Below are 15,601 nucleotides of genomic sequence, written 5' to 3'. Positions count from 1 at the left end.
GCCAGGACCTTCTTAAAGCGGTGATCAGAGGAAAATTTCTGCTACGACTTAGAAAACAGAGAAAGAGAAGACTATTATTTGAGATTTCACCGGTTCCGTGTGATTTAATTTGTTGTTTTGGACCAGTCTTATTGTGTTAGGTTACCCCTCTATAGTGTGTGCTCCCTGAAATCACAGCGACAACTCTACCGGCTCACGATTTTGTGCTCGCTGGGTGGGCATTTATCCCCAGTCCCCCAGCTAGTTAGCTAGCTGAAAGTGCTAGGCTAGGCTAGCCAGCTAACTAACGTGATCAGCTCGGCCGTTAGCGACCGGCATTCCCCACAGCATTCAAACTGAGTAAGTCCGTCTTTTGCCAAAATTTGACTTGCAAGTCGGTTGTCTACACAACTTTTGTGCCATGAATTCGCCTTATGGTTAACTGTGTGGGACGCTACCATCGTTTGGCTAACCCTGTATCAATCTCTTGGCTAACTAGTAGCGTTTATTTCCTAAAGCTGAAATGATGGGGAATGTTTTGTATTAAAATGTTTACATGTATTTAACTCGCTGGATCCTTTCATTGCAAAACGGCTTCGTTTACAACTCAAATGCGATAGCCAATTAGTAAATTGACGTAAATGCTTTGTAATATAATGACATGTCAGTTCTCAGCTGCTGTCAATTAAATTGCTAATTAGCCAGCAACAACCTGAGACTCTAGGGTTGTTCTTTAACTGCCCGGTGCAGGTAAGTTCCATGAGTTTTTCTTCACGACAACTTTTCTATAATTTTGTTTTCTCGTGCTGCCTAGTTTAAGATGCCAATACATCTGATATATTTTGCAGCAACAGAAGGAAGCCGTGCTTTTTTTTTTTTTTTTTTTTTTTTAAATCTTCGGAACATGCGTCCTTTCATTTGAAGTAATTGGCCTTTAAGACTGTATTTAGTGGCCTTAGTCGAGTATAATTGACTTGTAAATGTTAACTTGTCATCCACAGGTGTAGAGTCATTGGTGGCTGAGACACTGTCTGCACTGACTGAAATCCATCATGGAGAAAGATGCCTGTGTAGAGCCTAAGAATGGTGAAGCTGCTGTCGACCAGCCTAAGCTGGCAGCCACAGCTCCTTACAGATACACTAAGGTGACAAAATGCCAGCTGTGTCATTGTTTATCAAGTTTAGATGTTGCTGTGAATTAAACTAGACTATCAATTTATTTGCAGGAGGAGCTTTTGGAAATCAAAGAGCTGCCAATCTCCAATGAAAGGCCTGAATGTCTCTCTGAGAAATATGACAGGTATGAATTTGTAAAAGTCACACTGGGTAATACTGGAGAGGAGATTATGCTTCTCAAATGAGAAAGCATGGGTGAATTCTAGTTAGGAAAAGTACTAGTATTTCTCTATGCTATGAAATACTGATTTTTGACACAGACCAACAGTTATTCAAATGTATGTTTTGCTGGAACTGAAGTGTATGTAATCAAAAGTTACTTTGATTAAACAAGGTACAGCAGAGGAGTTTCTACACAAATATGTTCACGGTCTTAACTAAAATTTGCATAAAGTTTGTAATAATCATTGACATGGTTTAACTGTCAAGAAGACTTGCTCCTGCTTTTTGGAAGTCACGTGTACTTTCAGCTTGTCTCTTGCTCGGAGCTCATTTAAATTCCTTGGGGTAATTCTTAAACAACAGTCAAAGATTTGTTCAGATGTCTGCTTGAGAAGCTAAACAAACGCTTGCGCTAGAAGACTTGTATCTTTGTCCCATAGCTGTTAGAGCCAGGAACAGTGGTTATGACTAGGGATGGGTACCGGTGTCCGGTGCCATGATGGCACCGGTTCTGACATAAATGGTAGTAACCAGACCGAAAAGCAGCGCACATTTCGGTGCTTTTTTTTTTCTTGAGCTGTGATACACTTCTAGCCAATCATTTTACGTTTCCGAGGATAGTAGGCGGGCCCAGGAACATACGTTCTTTTAGAGCAGAGCTACAGATTAAAAATGTCCAAGGCGAAGTGGTCAAAAGTCTGGCTGTACTTCACAGCAAAATATGCAAACTCAGCAGCCTGCAACAAGTGCTTTAAGCTGATACTGTGATACTGTCAAAGGAGGTAACACCTCAAATCCGATGAAACACCTGGCGACGCATAGCGTTTTTTTTAAAAGCCGAGAAATGTGCCGTATTTGATAGCTTGCTGCGAGACCTCACACCGAGCACATCTACTGCGGGTGGGTTGCCTGTTATGCAACATCCCCCAAAAACACAAAGACGAGAGTCCTGGCCCCTAGCCCTGCCAGTGTAGCAGAAATGATGACGGATGATGATGGCAGCAGCAGCCGTTCTTCTCTGCGTGAGTAGCTTCATGTTGTTCATGTGTAATTTACGTTGAGTAGGCTAACCACGTTATTACATTAATGCATGTAAGGTGAACTAGCAAACATCATCATAGCTACATGCGGCTGTCCTCTTGTTTGATGGCAGATACTCCCTTCACCCTGGCCAAAAAGGCTAAAAAGACCAAAGAAAAAGTGGAAAACAGTTAAACATGAGAGGTTTAGGACAAAGTTTGTGTTTTTTTTTCCATTGTTTAAGCACTGCTTCCAGCCAAGAGTGATACCATATATGCCCCATAGCTGCAGAAAAGGCTAACATTGTTATCTTTTTACAAAAACCAGCTGAACATGAGAGGTTTTTGGACCAATTTTGTGTTCTCCATTCTTTAAGCACCGGTTTGAGCACCGGTTTGAGCACCGTTTGAGCACCGGCACCGTTTCAAAAGTACCAGTTTGGCACCGGTATCGGATAAAACCTAAACGATACCCATCCCTAGTTATGACTATATGAAAAGTGGGCTCATTAAAGGGTGGGTCAAGCTGTTTTTTGGGGTTTTATTTTTAATCATTAAAAAAGAGAGACCTCTTCACCCCTTCAAAGCCTACTAGGAGTTGCCCTCGAAGATCTTTTCTGAACTGAGCAGTTTGTCATTATTTTTTAGATCTGCTTATGTTTGCAACCGTTAGTGTGGTGAGGTGTGAGGGTGGTCTCTGCCTAGGCAGCTACTCTTGCTAAACCCTTCAAACAGTTTTAGTTGTCATCTAATCACATCTTTATTGATGGATACTGAAGTGTCAGAACTCGTCATTAAGTGTAATGTCTTTATGGGAGAGTTCACGAATGACTTCAGATTAAATGTGATTTGTCTCAACTGTTGGAAAAAATGTTTATAGTAGTCTGTCATCAGAGTTAAACACTGCTAGTGCAGCAGTATCAATTAGTTTATTATTTTGAAGATCTGATTTTCTTGCACCCTCCTTTTGGGTTGTATTCTGTGCTCACAGCATAAAGGTTGAAATGGATGGCCTCACCTGTGTATTGTATTTTTCATTGTTACTCTTTATTTATTTTTTCCTAAACAGGATCCCAGTTGAGGCTGTAGTTGTCTGTCTTAATTTGAAATTTGACTTAAAGTATGGACATAAGTCTTGTGTGGCTATTGTTTGTTTGTTTTTAAATAGTGATGGTGTCTGGGACCCTGAGAAATGGCATGCCTCATTATATCCCACTTCAGAGCGAAGCTCACCTGTGGAAGGTTTTAAGAAGGACTACATGGATGACAGAGTTCCATTAAAACGAAGAATCCCAGGTAAATGGAGATCGACAAACCATGTGACTATCGTGCATTGCGTTGTAGGTACGAGTGGCAGCAAAATCAAAACACTGCATCAAGCGCTAGCATTTCCAGTAATCATTAATTCTGTGGTTTTAATCCCTAGTTATGTACAAAACGAAGCAGAACAAGGCAGGTCCGTACAAAGATAGACTTGACAAAAAGACAAAAAAGAGACCATATGCGCATACAGAGTGGACTAAAGACGTTAGCGTGCTGCCCAACTTTCATCACGCACATATTTATAATTATGTCTTAAGTGTGAGTGCATACACTCACGAAGTGTTTAGTAACTTCAGATTCCTGCAACAAGCCCAGGTCCAATTTACTTTGGTGTATCTATTTTCTGATTTGGACTATTTCATTTTACAGCTGTCATTAAAAAAAATTTCTGTATCTCGTTTACAGGCCAACACAATCTATTTGTCTTTTCAGGTTGTAGTATTACACAACATTTTTAGATCCAATAGAAATAAAATAAGTGTTTCATAATTTATTCAATTTATTGTCTTTATTTATAACTGGCACTATTGTTTCATTTTATTATAGAATCTTACAAGAAAGAGGCAAAATTGTATTCCATTGTACTTTATTAGCTGCTTCGCTGAAAAAAAAAAAAAAAAATCAACACAGCAAAAAAAAAAATCATTGCAAAACAACATACTGGAAAACAGTTATTCATCACTTGATTGCTTGGGCACATATATGCGGGACTTTTCGTGGCTGTTTTGATGTCGCTCCCTCTGTCAACCGAGCAAATCTTGCTGTGGTAGCAGCTTTAAACTCTGTATAACCCAGGTTAACCCAGTCGGAAACATGACTTGAACAATTTTTCTTCCACGAAGGAATCTGATAAAAAAAAAAAAAAAAACGATCTCTTTACCTGTCTGCTTCCCGTGGCTGTCATGCGACCGGCTATGGCAGTAAATAATACAGCAGCTTCTTGCCATTCTTTGTGTCTCTGTTTATCTCTTTGTGACTGTTGTCTTGTAATAGCCCGTGCACGCTAGTACCAATTGCCACTTGTACCTACAATCCTTTGCGATTTTACCCCCGAAATGATGTCACATTTTCGATCTCTATTACTGATGGTAGATGGTTATCCTTTCATCTTTGCGTTTTGTAATAACAATGTTGTCTAGAAACTTAACTGTGCTCTGATCAATGAATGTTTAGGATTTTAAGTTCCAGCCTTGCACAAGAGTTCTAAACTGCTGCAGTGGAATTGTTCATGTAGTCTATGTACTCCAAAAAACTTTATTTTTTTTCCCCCTCCCCCCCATCTGTTTTTTAGATCCCCGTGAGCGGTTAAAGGAAGATGACCTGGATGTAGTACTGAGCCCACAGCGACGTAGCTTCGGAGGTGGATGTCAGGGCAATGCTGCCCCTCATATCCGTCGCCCAATCAGCCCCTTGGAAAACAAAGAAAATGATACTCTACGTATGGGAGGGACACGCAGAATTGGCAGTGGACGCATAATTGCTGCCCGTGCCTTTGAGAGAGAAGCTCGTGCAGAGAAGGAAAAGGAGCGTGAGAGAGACTTGAAAGATAAAAGATTCAGGGTTGGTGTTTGTTGCTTTCAGTCGATGCAAATGACCTTGCATTTAGTTCTAATGTGATATTGAATGCACTTAAATTTTTTGGAACTTTATTTTACACGATACGTTTTTTTTTAGTTTTTTTTTTTTAAACTGTCTAAAAACACAATTCTCTTAAGACTTGAACTAAATTTATAAAAGTGTTTCTGTGCAGTTACTCTTTAACTGTCCCATCCCATATTTCTAAATTGATATTGTTTGTCCCGTGTAATCATTTGCAGAGAGATTTTGGTGACAAGCGTGTGTTTAGCGAAAGGAGGAGGAATGATTCGTATGCAGAAGAGGAGCCAGAGTGGTTCTCGGGGGGTCCCACCAGCCAGTCGGAGACAATTGAGCTTATTGGATTTGATGACAAAATCCTGGAAGATGATAAACGCAAATCTAAGCGTTCAAGGAAGCGGACAGAATCTTTGAAAGAAGGCATGTCAAGACATTGTTGGAAATACTGCTAACATTTTTAGGGACTATTGCATTTCTAGTAGTATTTTGAAAGTCAGTTCAGTAAGACTTTTCATGTTAAAATTGTGACTTGTATTTAATTTTATTGTCACACATCTTGTATGCAGTAGTGGAATGTAATGGCGGACAGCCTGAGGAGCAAGATGTGGGTTTGCAGCCGACAGCTGATCAGGAAGTTCCCCACACTGATGTTCTTCCAGAGCCTTCAGCTGGTGACTTCGACTTCAATGAATTCTTCAATTTAGAGAAGACCATGCCAGGACTGGCCTCTGTAAGTACTGGGGTGCACTATGGTTTTGTTTTGCTTATTGGTGTGAAGCTCACAGATGGGGTGTCATTAATAACTTCTAAAATATCAGTGTGATCTTAATTTTTCCAGATAAGCTTAACAGTAGAGGTTTTCATGTTTGCTCACCCCTGAACCAGACATAACTGTCAACTTAAAAACAAATGATACAATCAAGACTCTTACAAGCCTGATATTTGTGGCTTTTAAAATAAATAAATAATCTGAATTTCACAAATTGTGCATTTAGTCATATAAAACTTAGTATTGATACTTTGTATCAGTGCAAGATTACCTCTGCTGCACTAGCTTGACCTCACTGAATTTGGTCTTTAGTTGGTGAGTCATGTCACTGAATGGTGCACTATCAATGTTCTCTTCTCTGGGCTTTTGCATGGGGTTAATGAGATGTTTAAAAGGCATCAACAATCCAAATTTATGCCCATCATTGTAGCTTGGATGCAGTTTCTAGTTTGAACTAGAAAAGCCCAACTGCAAACTACTTTTAGCATTTTTAGATTCAATACTTGCTGGTAAATGAGAACAAGGTCAAAAAGCAGTGCATTCAGTGACACTGCCCTCAGTCTTCTAGCACCTTTTTAGTGCTAAATCGATGGAAAGCGCTGCAAACGTAAGTGGCACATTTGTTCTTGCACCCTTCAATATGCAGATTTTTGTATCCTAGTCTGTCTCACAGGCCCCCATTTCTGTCTTACAGATGATAGAGGATGTTTTGGGAGAGGGCCCTGCGTCAGCTAGCCGCTTCAGCCAGTGGTTCTCTAGTAACCAGAGTCCATGCAGCCGGTCCAGCAGCTTGAGGTCAACTCCTCATGAAGAGCTGGAGAAACTTGCTGGTAAGTGATTTGATTTCTTGACCACTGAATCAAATCTATTTTCTGTAAAAGCAGTTGTAGGGCACATGCTTGTCACCTCTGTGATAAGACAAGTCTTTACATGACATCTGACGTTAACACAGTAAAACAAGGGTATGAAGGTATGCAAGGAGAAGGTGCTAACAGGTGGGGATGTGAAACCCCTTGTTAAACAAATGACTCGCTGGAGCGTTCACTAGTTGCACTCTGTATGACTCTGTATGACAGGAAGCACGAACGGTGGTTGGAAACTACTAATGTGGCTACGTGATGGAAAAAGCTGAGCTTAAAGCAGCTGATTTAAAAACCTATTACCAATGTTACAACAGCATGGGTTTATTTAAAAAAAAAAAAAAAAAAAAATCAATTTTGTGTGAAACTATTTACAGTTTCCTGAAGTGCTGAAAGGCTGTTAAGTTAATGTTAAGTCATGATTAAAATTTCTAGGAAAAAAAACATGACCTAAGCTGTTTCTGTGCTTACATTTCACTTATGCTGTGTCTTTTGTATATTTTGCTTTGTCACTAGATATATCTACTCTTATTAATCCTAAACTGGGGAAATTGACTAGTTACAGTAGCACAAGGGTGAAAGAAAAGCTGAATTGTTTATATTAGAAAATTATTAAAAAGAAAAATGAAGAATAACAAAAGATAAAAAGCAGAGGTTGAATAACTATAAGAGTAATTTGTATGTACAAATGGTATTATACACACCAGTTTTTACAGTGGGGCAAAAAAGTATTTAGTCAGCCACCGACTGTGCAAGTTCCCCCACCTAAAATGATGACAGAGGTCAGTAATTTGCACCAGAGGTACACTTCAACTGTGAGAGACAGAATGTGGGAAAAAAAAAAATCCATGAATCCACATGGTAGGATTTGTAAAGAATTTATTCGTAAATCAGGGTGGAAAATAAGTATTTGGTCAATAACAAAAATACAACTCAATACTTTGTAACATAACCTTTGTTGGCAATAACAGAGGTCAAACGTTTACTATAGGTCTTTACCAGGTTTGCACACACAGTAGCTGGTATTTTGGCCCATTCCTCCATGCAGATCTTCTCGAGAGCAGTGATGTTTTGGGGCTGTCGCCGAGCAACACGGACTTTCAACTCCCGCCACAGATTTTCTATGGGGTTGAGGTCTGGAGACTGGCTAGGCCACTCCAGGACTTTCAAATGCTTCTTACGGAGCCACTCCTTTGTTGCCCGGGCGGTGTGTTTTGGATCATTGTCATGTTGGAAGACCCAGCCTCGTTTCATCTTCAAAGTTCTCACTGATGGAAGGAGGTTTTGGATCAAAATCTCACGATACATGGCCCCATTCATTCTGTCCTTAACACGGATCAGTCGTCCTGTCCCCTTGGCAGAAAAACAGCCCCATAGCATGATGTTTCCACCCCCATGCTTCACAGTAGGTATGGTGTTCTTGGGATGCAACTCAGTATTCTTCTTCCTCCAAACACGACGAGTTGAGTTTATACCAAAAAGTTCTACTTTGGTTTCATCTGACCACATGACATTCTCCCAATCCTCTGCTGTATCATCCATGTGCTCTCTGGCAAACTTCAGACGGGCCTGGACATGCACTGGCTTCAGCAGCGGAACACGTCTGGCACTGCGGGATTTGATTCCCTGCCGTTGTAGTGTGTTACTGATGGTGACCTTTGTTACTTTGGTCCCAGCTCTCTGCAGGTCATTCACCAGGTCCCCCTGTGTGGTTCTGGGATCTTTGCTCACCGTTCTCATGATCATTTTGACCCCACGGGATGAGCTCTTGCGTGGAGCCCCAGATCGAGGGAGATTATCAGTGGTCTTGTATGTCTTCCATTTTCTGATGATTGCTCCCACAGTTGATTTTTTTCACACCAAGCTGCTTGCCTATTGTAGATTCACTCTTCCCAGTCTGGTGCAGGTCTACAATACTTTTCCTGGTGTCCTTCGAAAGCTCTTTGGTCTTGGCCATGGCGGAGTTTGGAGTCTGACTGTTTGAGGCTGTGGACAGGTGTCTTTTATACAGATGATGAGTTCAAACAGGTGCCATTCATACAGGTAACGAGTGGGGGACAGAAAAGCTTCTTACAGAAGACATTACAGGTCTGTGAGAGCCAGAGATTTTCCTTGTTTGAGGTGACCAAATACTTATTTTCCACCCTGATTTACGAATAAATTCTTTACAAATCCTACCATGTGAATTCATGGATTTTTTTTTTTTTTTTTTTTTTTTTTTTTTTTTCCACATTCTGTCTCTCACAGTTGAAGTGTACCTCTGGTGCAAATTACTGACCTCTGTCATCATTTTAAGTGGGGGAACTTGCACAATCGGTGGCTGACTAAATACTTTTTTGCCCCACTGTATATATTCAAAGTGCAGCAGGAATGATAAAATGTTTTTATTTTTTTATTATTTTTGTTTTTTTAAAGCATGTGTTTATTGTGCATATTGCACAGTCTGTCAAAATGAAGGACCTACGATAGCACTTGGATAAGGATAGAAATTGCCCTTCATTTTGTTTGTACTAATAAATGCTGCTTGCTGTCTGCAAGCTGCAGGCATTGATTAAACATTGAGTATTCCTTCTCCCAGTATCAGATATGAAAGATTTCCTTGAAATATCATTTTGAGGCTGTATTGTCTGCCCCAAGCAGTTGTTATTTAATCATCAGGATAGCTTGCACGATTTAAAGAAATCTTAGAAATGTACCCTTGACATTTGCACACCACTTTTGGGATATATTATCAAAATCCTGACCTGCTGCTATTGCATCATATGTGATGCTATTTGAGTACAAACAAAGATTACGCTCCCGAAATGATCTGGATTGCTGTTAAATATCCTAAATCTTATTCCCCTTCTGATTCTCTGAAGGGCTCGAGCCACGTTGCACGTCCCCCAGCCGAGGCAATGCCTCATATTTTGCACCTATTCAGTCTTCTGAATGCAAGGAGAAGGTGGACATCCTGGAGCTGCTGCATAAGGCCAAAGTAGACCTGAAACCTCTGCTTTCTACGCTCTCTGCCAATAAGGCTCGGCTTCGGGACAGCAGTGAGTGTCTGTTTACTAAACCATTTCCACAGCTGAGCTCTACTCAGTGTCATGTGGATTAAGTCTACCTTTTCTGTTCCAAACCACACACATCCTATTACCAACTTTTTTTTTTTCCCTATTCATCGAGTGACAGTCACAGTTCAGCAGGCTCATGCGTTTGCCTTTGAGTAGGTATGGCAAAAGAATGCCAAAAACAAGCAAGTGCTGAATGCCATGGTGCACACGTCGATGATCCTTGACAATAGCTAGATGAACTCGGGAGATTTCAGCAGTTAGCTATCATGTTTTTCAAAAATGGGTATATGTAGAGAGAAGCTGAATTTCAGGCTTTTGAGTTTTAACATTCAGCTGCACCTCTGTCTGCAGTAACACACTGAAAGCTGTTGCAGGATACTGTGGAATTTAATTTAACACAATTTATAATTTAATAAATCCATTAAATGAAATGGTAATTTGCTTTTTAACACTGAGCTCTGATACAAGAAGGTTGAATTTTGTTTCATAATCTGTTCCCAGCTAATTCTGGAGTTGTACTCTCATTGGAGGAGGTGGAGGGAGAAATGAAGGGAATGAGGCTAGACTCGGAACCACAGAGACGAAAGGTGCCACCTGCCCAGAGAGGAAATGGAACGCCCTTCATGGCTGAACATTTAGAAGAGGCTTTAACTGGCGGGTTGAGTGCCCGTCCACGCTCACGTGACACAGACATGTCAGCCTTTAATAAACTGGTCAGCAGCATGAAGGCAAGTGGAACTCTGCCACCTCACCCCAAAACCAACACAAACACTGTAAGTATTTCTACATATTTATAATTATCTTTTACTGCATGTTGCAGTAAAACAGGTGAACTCGGGCCCTGTTCAATGCATCCTGCAAGCTTAAGAACCCCCCCCCCCCCCCCTTCTTTATTTATTTATTTTAAATTAGGATAGAAAATGATGGGCATAAATTTGCTTAACTGTTGAGGTTGTAGCTTGTATACCCTTTTTTGCAGTGCAATGTCATCTTGTAAACTGTCCTTTGTGCAAGTCAGTGAAGAAAACAAAAGTACTAGCTTCTTGAATTGGGCAAAAGAATTGTCAGAATAATATAACGGAACATGAATCTAACAGCGTTACTCACTTGCAGAATGGACGCTTTGACGTGGAATTGCATGCACACGTCTATCTCGTTCAGTTGACTTTTTCCTCCCTGCCGGTGACTTGACTAAGGCTAATTTGTTTGCAGTTCAGAATGTAGAGTAGCAGACTGATTACTTTGTTCTACTTTGATTTACCCCAATTTTCCTCCCTCCTGTACAAAGCAGCAAACTGCAGATCAAGCTGTAGTGACACTGCCTGATGCCCAAGTACCTGCACAGCCACAAAAAAATATATTCCAGGTGGGTATGGTTGCTGTCCTGAGGATAATGAAGTGTTCCTACAATCAGTCAGGGCTAGCTGTTGACTATTCACAATAAATCTACAAAATCATAAAGTAAATGAGAAGTTATTGGAAAATGTTTTCTCTCTAAAGGAGCTCTTGGGAGTTCGTAGTGGCTCCCCGACGCAGTTTGGCAATCTGCTGAGCAGCGCCGAGGCCCCAGTGACTTCTGCACCTCTACGTGGCCTACTACACAAGGGCCCTTCACTCCCTCTCTTTCCACAGAGGGCACCCTCACCTGAATACTTCAATAGTCGGTTGCAACCTCCGGCAGGTAAGCTTACTGAGGAGTGCCATGGAACTAGGAAGAATGATGGCATGCAGTTCTTTAAATTGGATTAGCACATAAATTGGTCAATAAACAGTTCTTCATCCTCTCCTACCTAAAGGATTTCCTGTTGGTCCTCAGCCCATGCTACCAGAACAGTTTGCTGATATACACAGGTCAATCAGTCCTGGATCTGCTGCACAGCAACAGGTTACTGAGATGAGATTTCATGCGGTTTGTTTGGTTCATATGTAAATAGTTAAATATGCTTTCAGTAAACTACTGTTTAAATATTATAATGTATATGTTGTGATACATGTTGCTTGTAACAGTCATATTGATAGTAGTAGCATCATGGAGTAAAAATTACATTTATAGGCCTTTGAGCTAAAACTTTGACTTTTGATGAGTTGGGTTGGGTCTACCTTGTCTTTCCAGATGAGGGCGCTCTCTATTCCTATTAACCAAGCAGACTTGGAAGCACTGGCATTCCAGCAGGATCTTGCTCTCCATGCCCACCACCAATTCCAATCTGGCTACAAACAACCACAAGACAAGTCTTTCCGAAATAGGTTTGTTTTGGCTTTAATCGTGTTTAAATACCACATAGTATAGAGACTTTAAATGGTTATGATATCAGTCAATTTCAGCAAATTGAGTGACATGCACTTTAATGTGTCTTATTGAAGTCTATTGACTGCTTTTTACAAAACAAATACTTTCTTTATAAACAAAGCTGAAGAATATACTGGCTTAATATGTGGTAATATAATGTATGCCTCCAAGGATAATAAATAATGTTGGTTGGAATTTGTATGGCTGAGTGTGTTTGGTTTTTGTCCAGACCGCAGCGTCTTAATCGTTCCCCTGGACCAGGCTCTCAGCCTGCTGGAAGAAACTCTCCAGGAAGTACTGTCACCAGTATGGTAAGCATAAACGTAACTCTGCAAACTTCTTCCCAGTGTTGTTTTTAAAGTTGTTTTGACTTATTTCTAATTCATGCACCTGTTGTTATTGCTAATATTAACTTCTTTCTTTTCTTCCTCCCCTGCCTATGTCAGTTGTCCCCTTCATTTACACCCACATCTGTGATCCGCAAAATGTACGCAACAAAAGAGAAGAGCAAAGATGAACCTTCAAATCGCTCAGAGACAAAGGACGACTCAGCAGCACATTCTCACGATGGTGCAGTATTAATTTACCGTATTTTCCGGACTAGAAGGCACACTTAAAATCCTTCAATTTTCTCAAAATCGACATATAATCCAGTGCACTTTATGTATGAATGCTGGTTGTGCTTACTTACCTCGAACCAATTTTATGTGGTATACGGCGCACAAAAATTTGTCAAATGTTTTAGTACGACTTTGGTAAGCTACGAAGCCGGACTGCTTGATGGATTGTCGGAGCGTTACAGCTACCAGTCAGGAGCCTCACGGAGTAATCTGGGCCCAAAACAAAGTCCTCTTTAGGTCCAAAACTCTGCGGCATCACTGAGAGTTAAAAACTGTTCTTTCACCTTTTGTAAAATGATCAGTGTTGCTGCTTCACCAGGTGTAACAATTAAGTTTAACATCCAGGCATCCATGAAAACAGAATTTTTTATTAAATTTAAAAGTTAGAAGTTAGCAGGAAGTTAGCTCGCTAGTTTCCACCTAAACATGATGTACCATGTTCTGACTGAAATGAAGACGGAAAACTAAACATCAGTAGCATTTGTAGGGTTACTGAAGTTGGGCTAGCTGGTATATGATGTGCTACATGATCGCTAGCGACATAGCTATGTTAGCATAACATAAACACAGTGAAGCTGGAGGATGAATGCTAACTTTTTTCCACTCAATAAAAGTTAACATGAGGGTTCTTGATGGTTGGGGACAAATGCAATTGCATGGCAGGATGCTGTAAATTTCTGTCAGAACAACTGAGATAATCCATCCACATTATGAGGTTAGTCATTAATATACTGCAACAACATGGGAATGGAGCAGCTGCGAGAGAATTCAATATTGATGAATCAATGGTAAAGAAGTGGAGGAAGCAAGAAGAATGAGTCGAGTAAAATTTGAGTTATCTGACTGTTTTGTTTCGCTTAGTAATCCGGTGCGCCTTATGGGCCGAAAAATACGGTACCCAGAACTAGTTTGATATTTAACTTTCACTTTCATACCTGTGAGTGAACACATACCCTGTAACACTGAGATCTCGGTTGTATGATTACAGGCAGCAGCTCCCCAAATCTATACCTGGAAGCAGTGGATGGTAATGTAGCTCAGTCAGGGGGAGTAAAGACCAGCTCACAGACGTTGTCTAGCAAAGAACAAGAGCGCCTCAGGCCTGGCTCTACTGGACACCATCCACCTGCCATGGTACCTCAAGGACCATCCTCATCTTTCCCTCGTCCTGTCTACCCAGTACCGCTGCTATCCCACGTACCTATGGTGCGCCCTCCTCCCCAGCTCCACCCTGTGGTGCAACGTATGCTGGCACAGGGTATCCAGCCCCAGCAGTTAGGACCTGCTCTTGTGCAAGCAGGTTGCTGGCTTTTTTTTTTTTTTTTTTTTTTTCTTTCAAATCCTTTTGCTTTATAAAAACACTAAAAACTGTATTAAAGTGTTCTGAACATTAAACCTAATTGTTTCTGATCTTTAATTGTACTCTCAAGGTATGTTTCCGCCACATGACCTTGCACAACTTCAAGGCTTGCCTCCTGCCCTGCTTGGACAACCACTGTACCCACTAAGTACAACTGGGCATCCACTTCTACCTTCCAGAGCCAGTACTCAAATGCAGTTAGCAGCAATGCAACAGCAACTTCAACAACAGCAACGACCAAGTGAGTGGAGGAAAATTTCAAATATTCAAATTCAGTGGGACTATGTGGCTATGGCAGAATTATCCTCACAAATGTTATTAAAATGTGGTGTATTTAATTATCTTGTTTGAAGACTTGTCGATTGAATACTTTTGTCTTGCAGTACATCCCAGTGTCCCTGGCACTCAGTCACAGAGCCAAGGCCCCCACCGGACGAATGGCTCCCAGCGACACGGCGGCAGCCCCCCTCTAGGCCTCGCCAAGTGGTTTGGATCAGATGTACTAGAGCAGCCACTCCCCTCTATGCCAGCCAAGGTCATAAGTGTAGATGAATTAGAGTTCCGGCCATAAGAAAATAAACACTGTGCTGGAATTTTTTTCTTTCTTCCCCCCCCCTCTTTGTCCATCTCCACTTGTTTACTGTGAAAATGTGAACTTTAATTTGAAAGACAGTGCACAGAACAGGATGATGTAACTAAACCATGCTTTAACTTCAGTATTGAAGTTACTGCTTTTGAAGAGGCAAGTGATGGAGATCCGTTTTGCCAGCTGAGTGAATATATTTTTTTGTACGAGACTGCACCGTAAATAATGTATAGGCCCAATTGTACAGACATGGGAAAAAATCTTATTCTCAGTGTATATAGATAAGGTGTTTGTTTTTTGTTTTTTTTTGTTTGTTTTGTTTTGTTACCCCCCCCCCCCTTTTCTTAGTAAAGGGGAGCTGTACCAATCTTGCAGTTTGACTGAAAACTGCGACAAAGTCAGCAAAAGCTAGTAGCATTCCTTTGTCGCGTCGCAGCCACATAATCTTGCATCACCCGAATCGTACTGAGAGGGTCACACGGTGAAAAATGTTGGCATAATTTTAGCGCATACATCTTCCCTTTCATGGCATAGATAGTGGCCCTTTCCCCTAGAAGTGGAGCATTAAAGATGCCTCTGAGGGATGCAGCAAGCTGTTTGTGCCTTTGTGGGTTTTTTCTTTTTTGAACTGTATCCTCTCCAATCCTACTGGTCACTAATGGGGGCAGCACTGCTCGCAGTCATTTTTCTTTTTGAGGGTGGTTGGGATTCAGTTTGTGTGCTATTAAGTTATAAAAAGCACAAATAGAATTAATAAATAAAATCTTGATTAAACATTTTTGTATTTCCTCTTTAATGCAATTAA

At 40.9% G+C, this 15,601-nt stretch overlaps 1 protein-coding gene across 9 annotated transcripts; it reads left to right on the top strand.

The window, feature by feature from the left end:
* Positions 1 to 15,570, top strand: eif4enif1 (eukaryotic translation initiation factor 4E nuclear import factor 1). 9 transcript variants are annotated; one of them, XM_014412946.4, is made up of 19 exons: positions 1 to 339; positions 981 to 1,124; positions 1,206 to 1,279; positions 3,505 to 3,632; positions 4,951 to 5,219; positions 5,477 to 5,675; positions 5,822 to 5,985; positions 6,719 to 6,854; positions 9,746 to 9,922; positions 10,442 to 10,668; positions 11,232 to 11,306; positions 11,441 to 11,621; positions 11,737 to 11,849; positions 12,054 to 12,187; positions 12,460 to 12,541; positions 12,677 to 12,800; positions 13,839 to 14,150; positions 14,281 to 14,451; positions 14,594 to 15,570. In XM_014412946.4, exons 2-19 carry the CDS (start codon positions 1,032 to 1,034, stop codon positions 14,779 to 14,781), a joined length of 2,847 nt encoding a protein of 948 aa, XP_014268432.2. In that variant the 5' UTR covers positions 1 to 339; positions 981 to 1,031; the 3' UTR covers positions 14,782 to 15,570. The 9 variants fall into 9 exon arrangements, with proteins under 9 accessions (XP_014268432.2, XP_014268430.2, XP_014268431.2 ...); XM_014412944.4 differs by having other exon boundaries at positions 10,442 to 10,713; XM_014412945.4 differs by having other exon boundaries at positions 10,442 to 10,713; positions 11,229 to 11,306; positions 11,737 to 11,825.
* The last annotated feature ends 31 nt before the right edge of the window (positions 15,571 to 15,601 follow it).

This window comes from Maylandia zebra, linkage group LG5 (genome assembly GCF_041146795.1).
Source record: "Maylandia zebra isolate NMK-2024a linkage group LG5, Mzebra_GT3a, whole genome shotgun sequence".
In the NCBI taxonomy this organism is placed as follows: domain Eukaryota; kingdom Metazoa; phylum Chordata; class Actinopteri; order Cichliformes; family Cichlidae; genus Maylandia; species Maylandia zebra.
The sequence above is the reverse complement of the archived record's forward strand: the minus strand, read 5'-3'. Positions and strand labels throughout refer to the sequence as shown.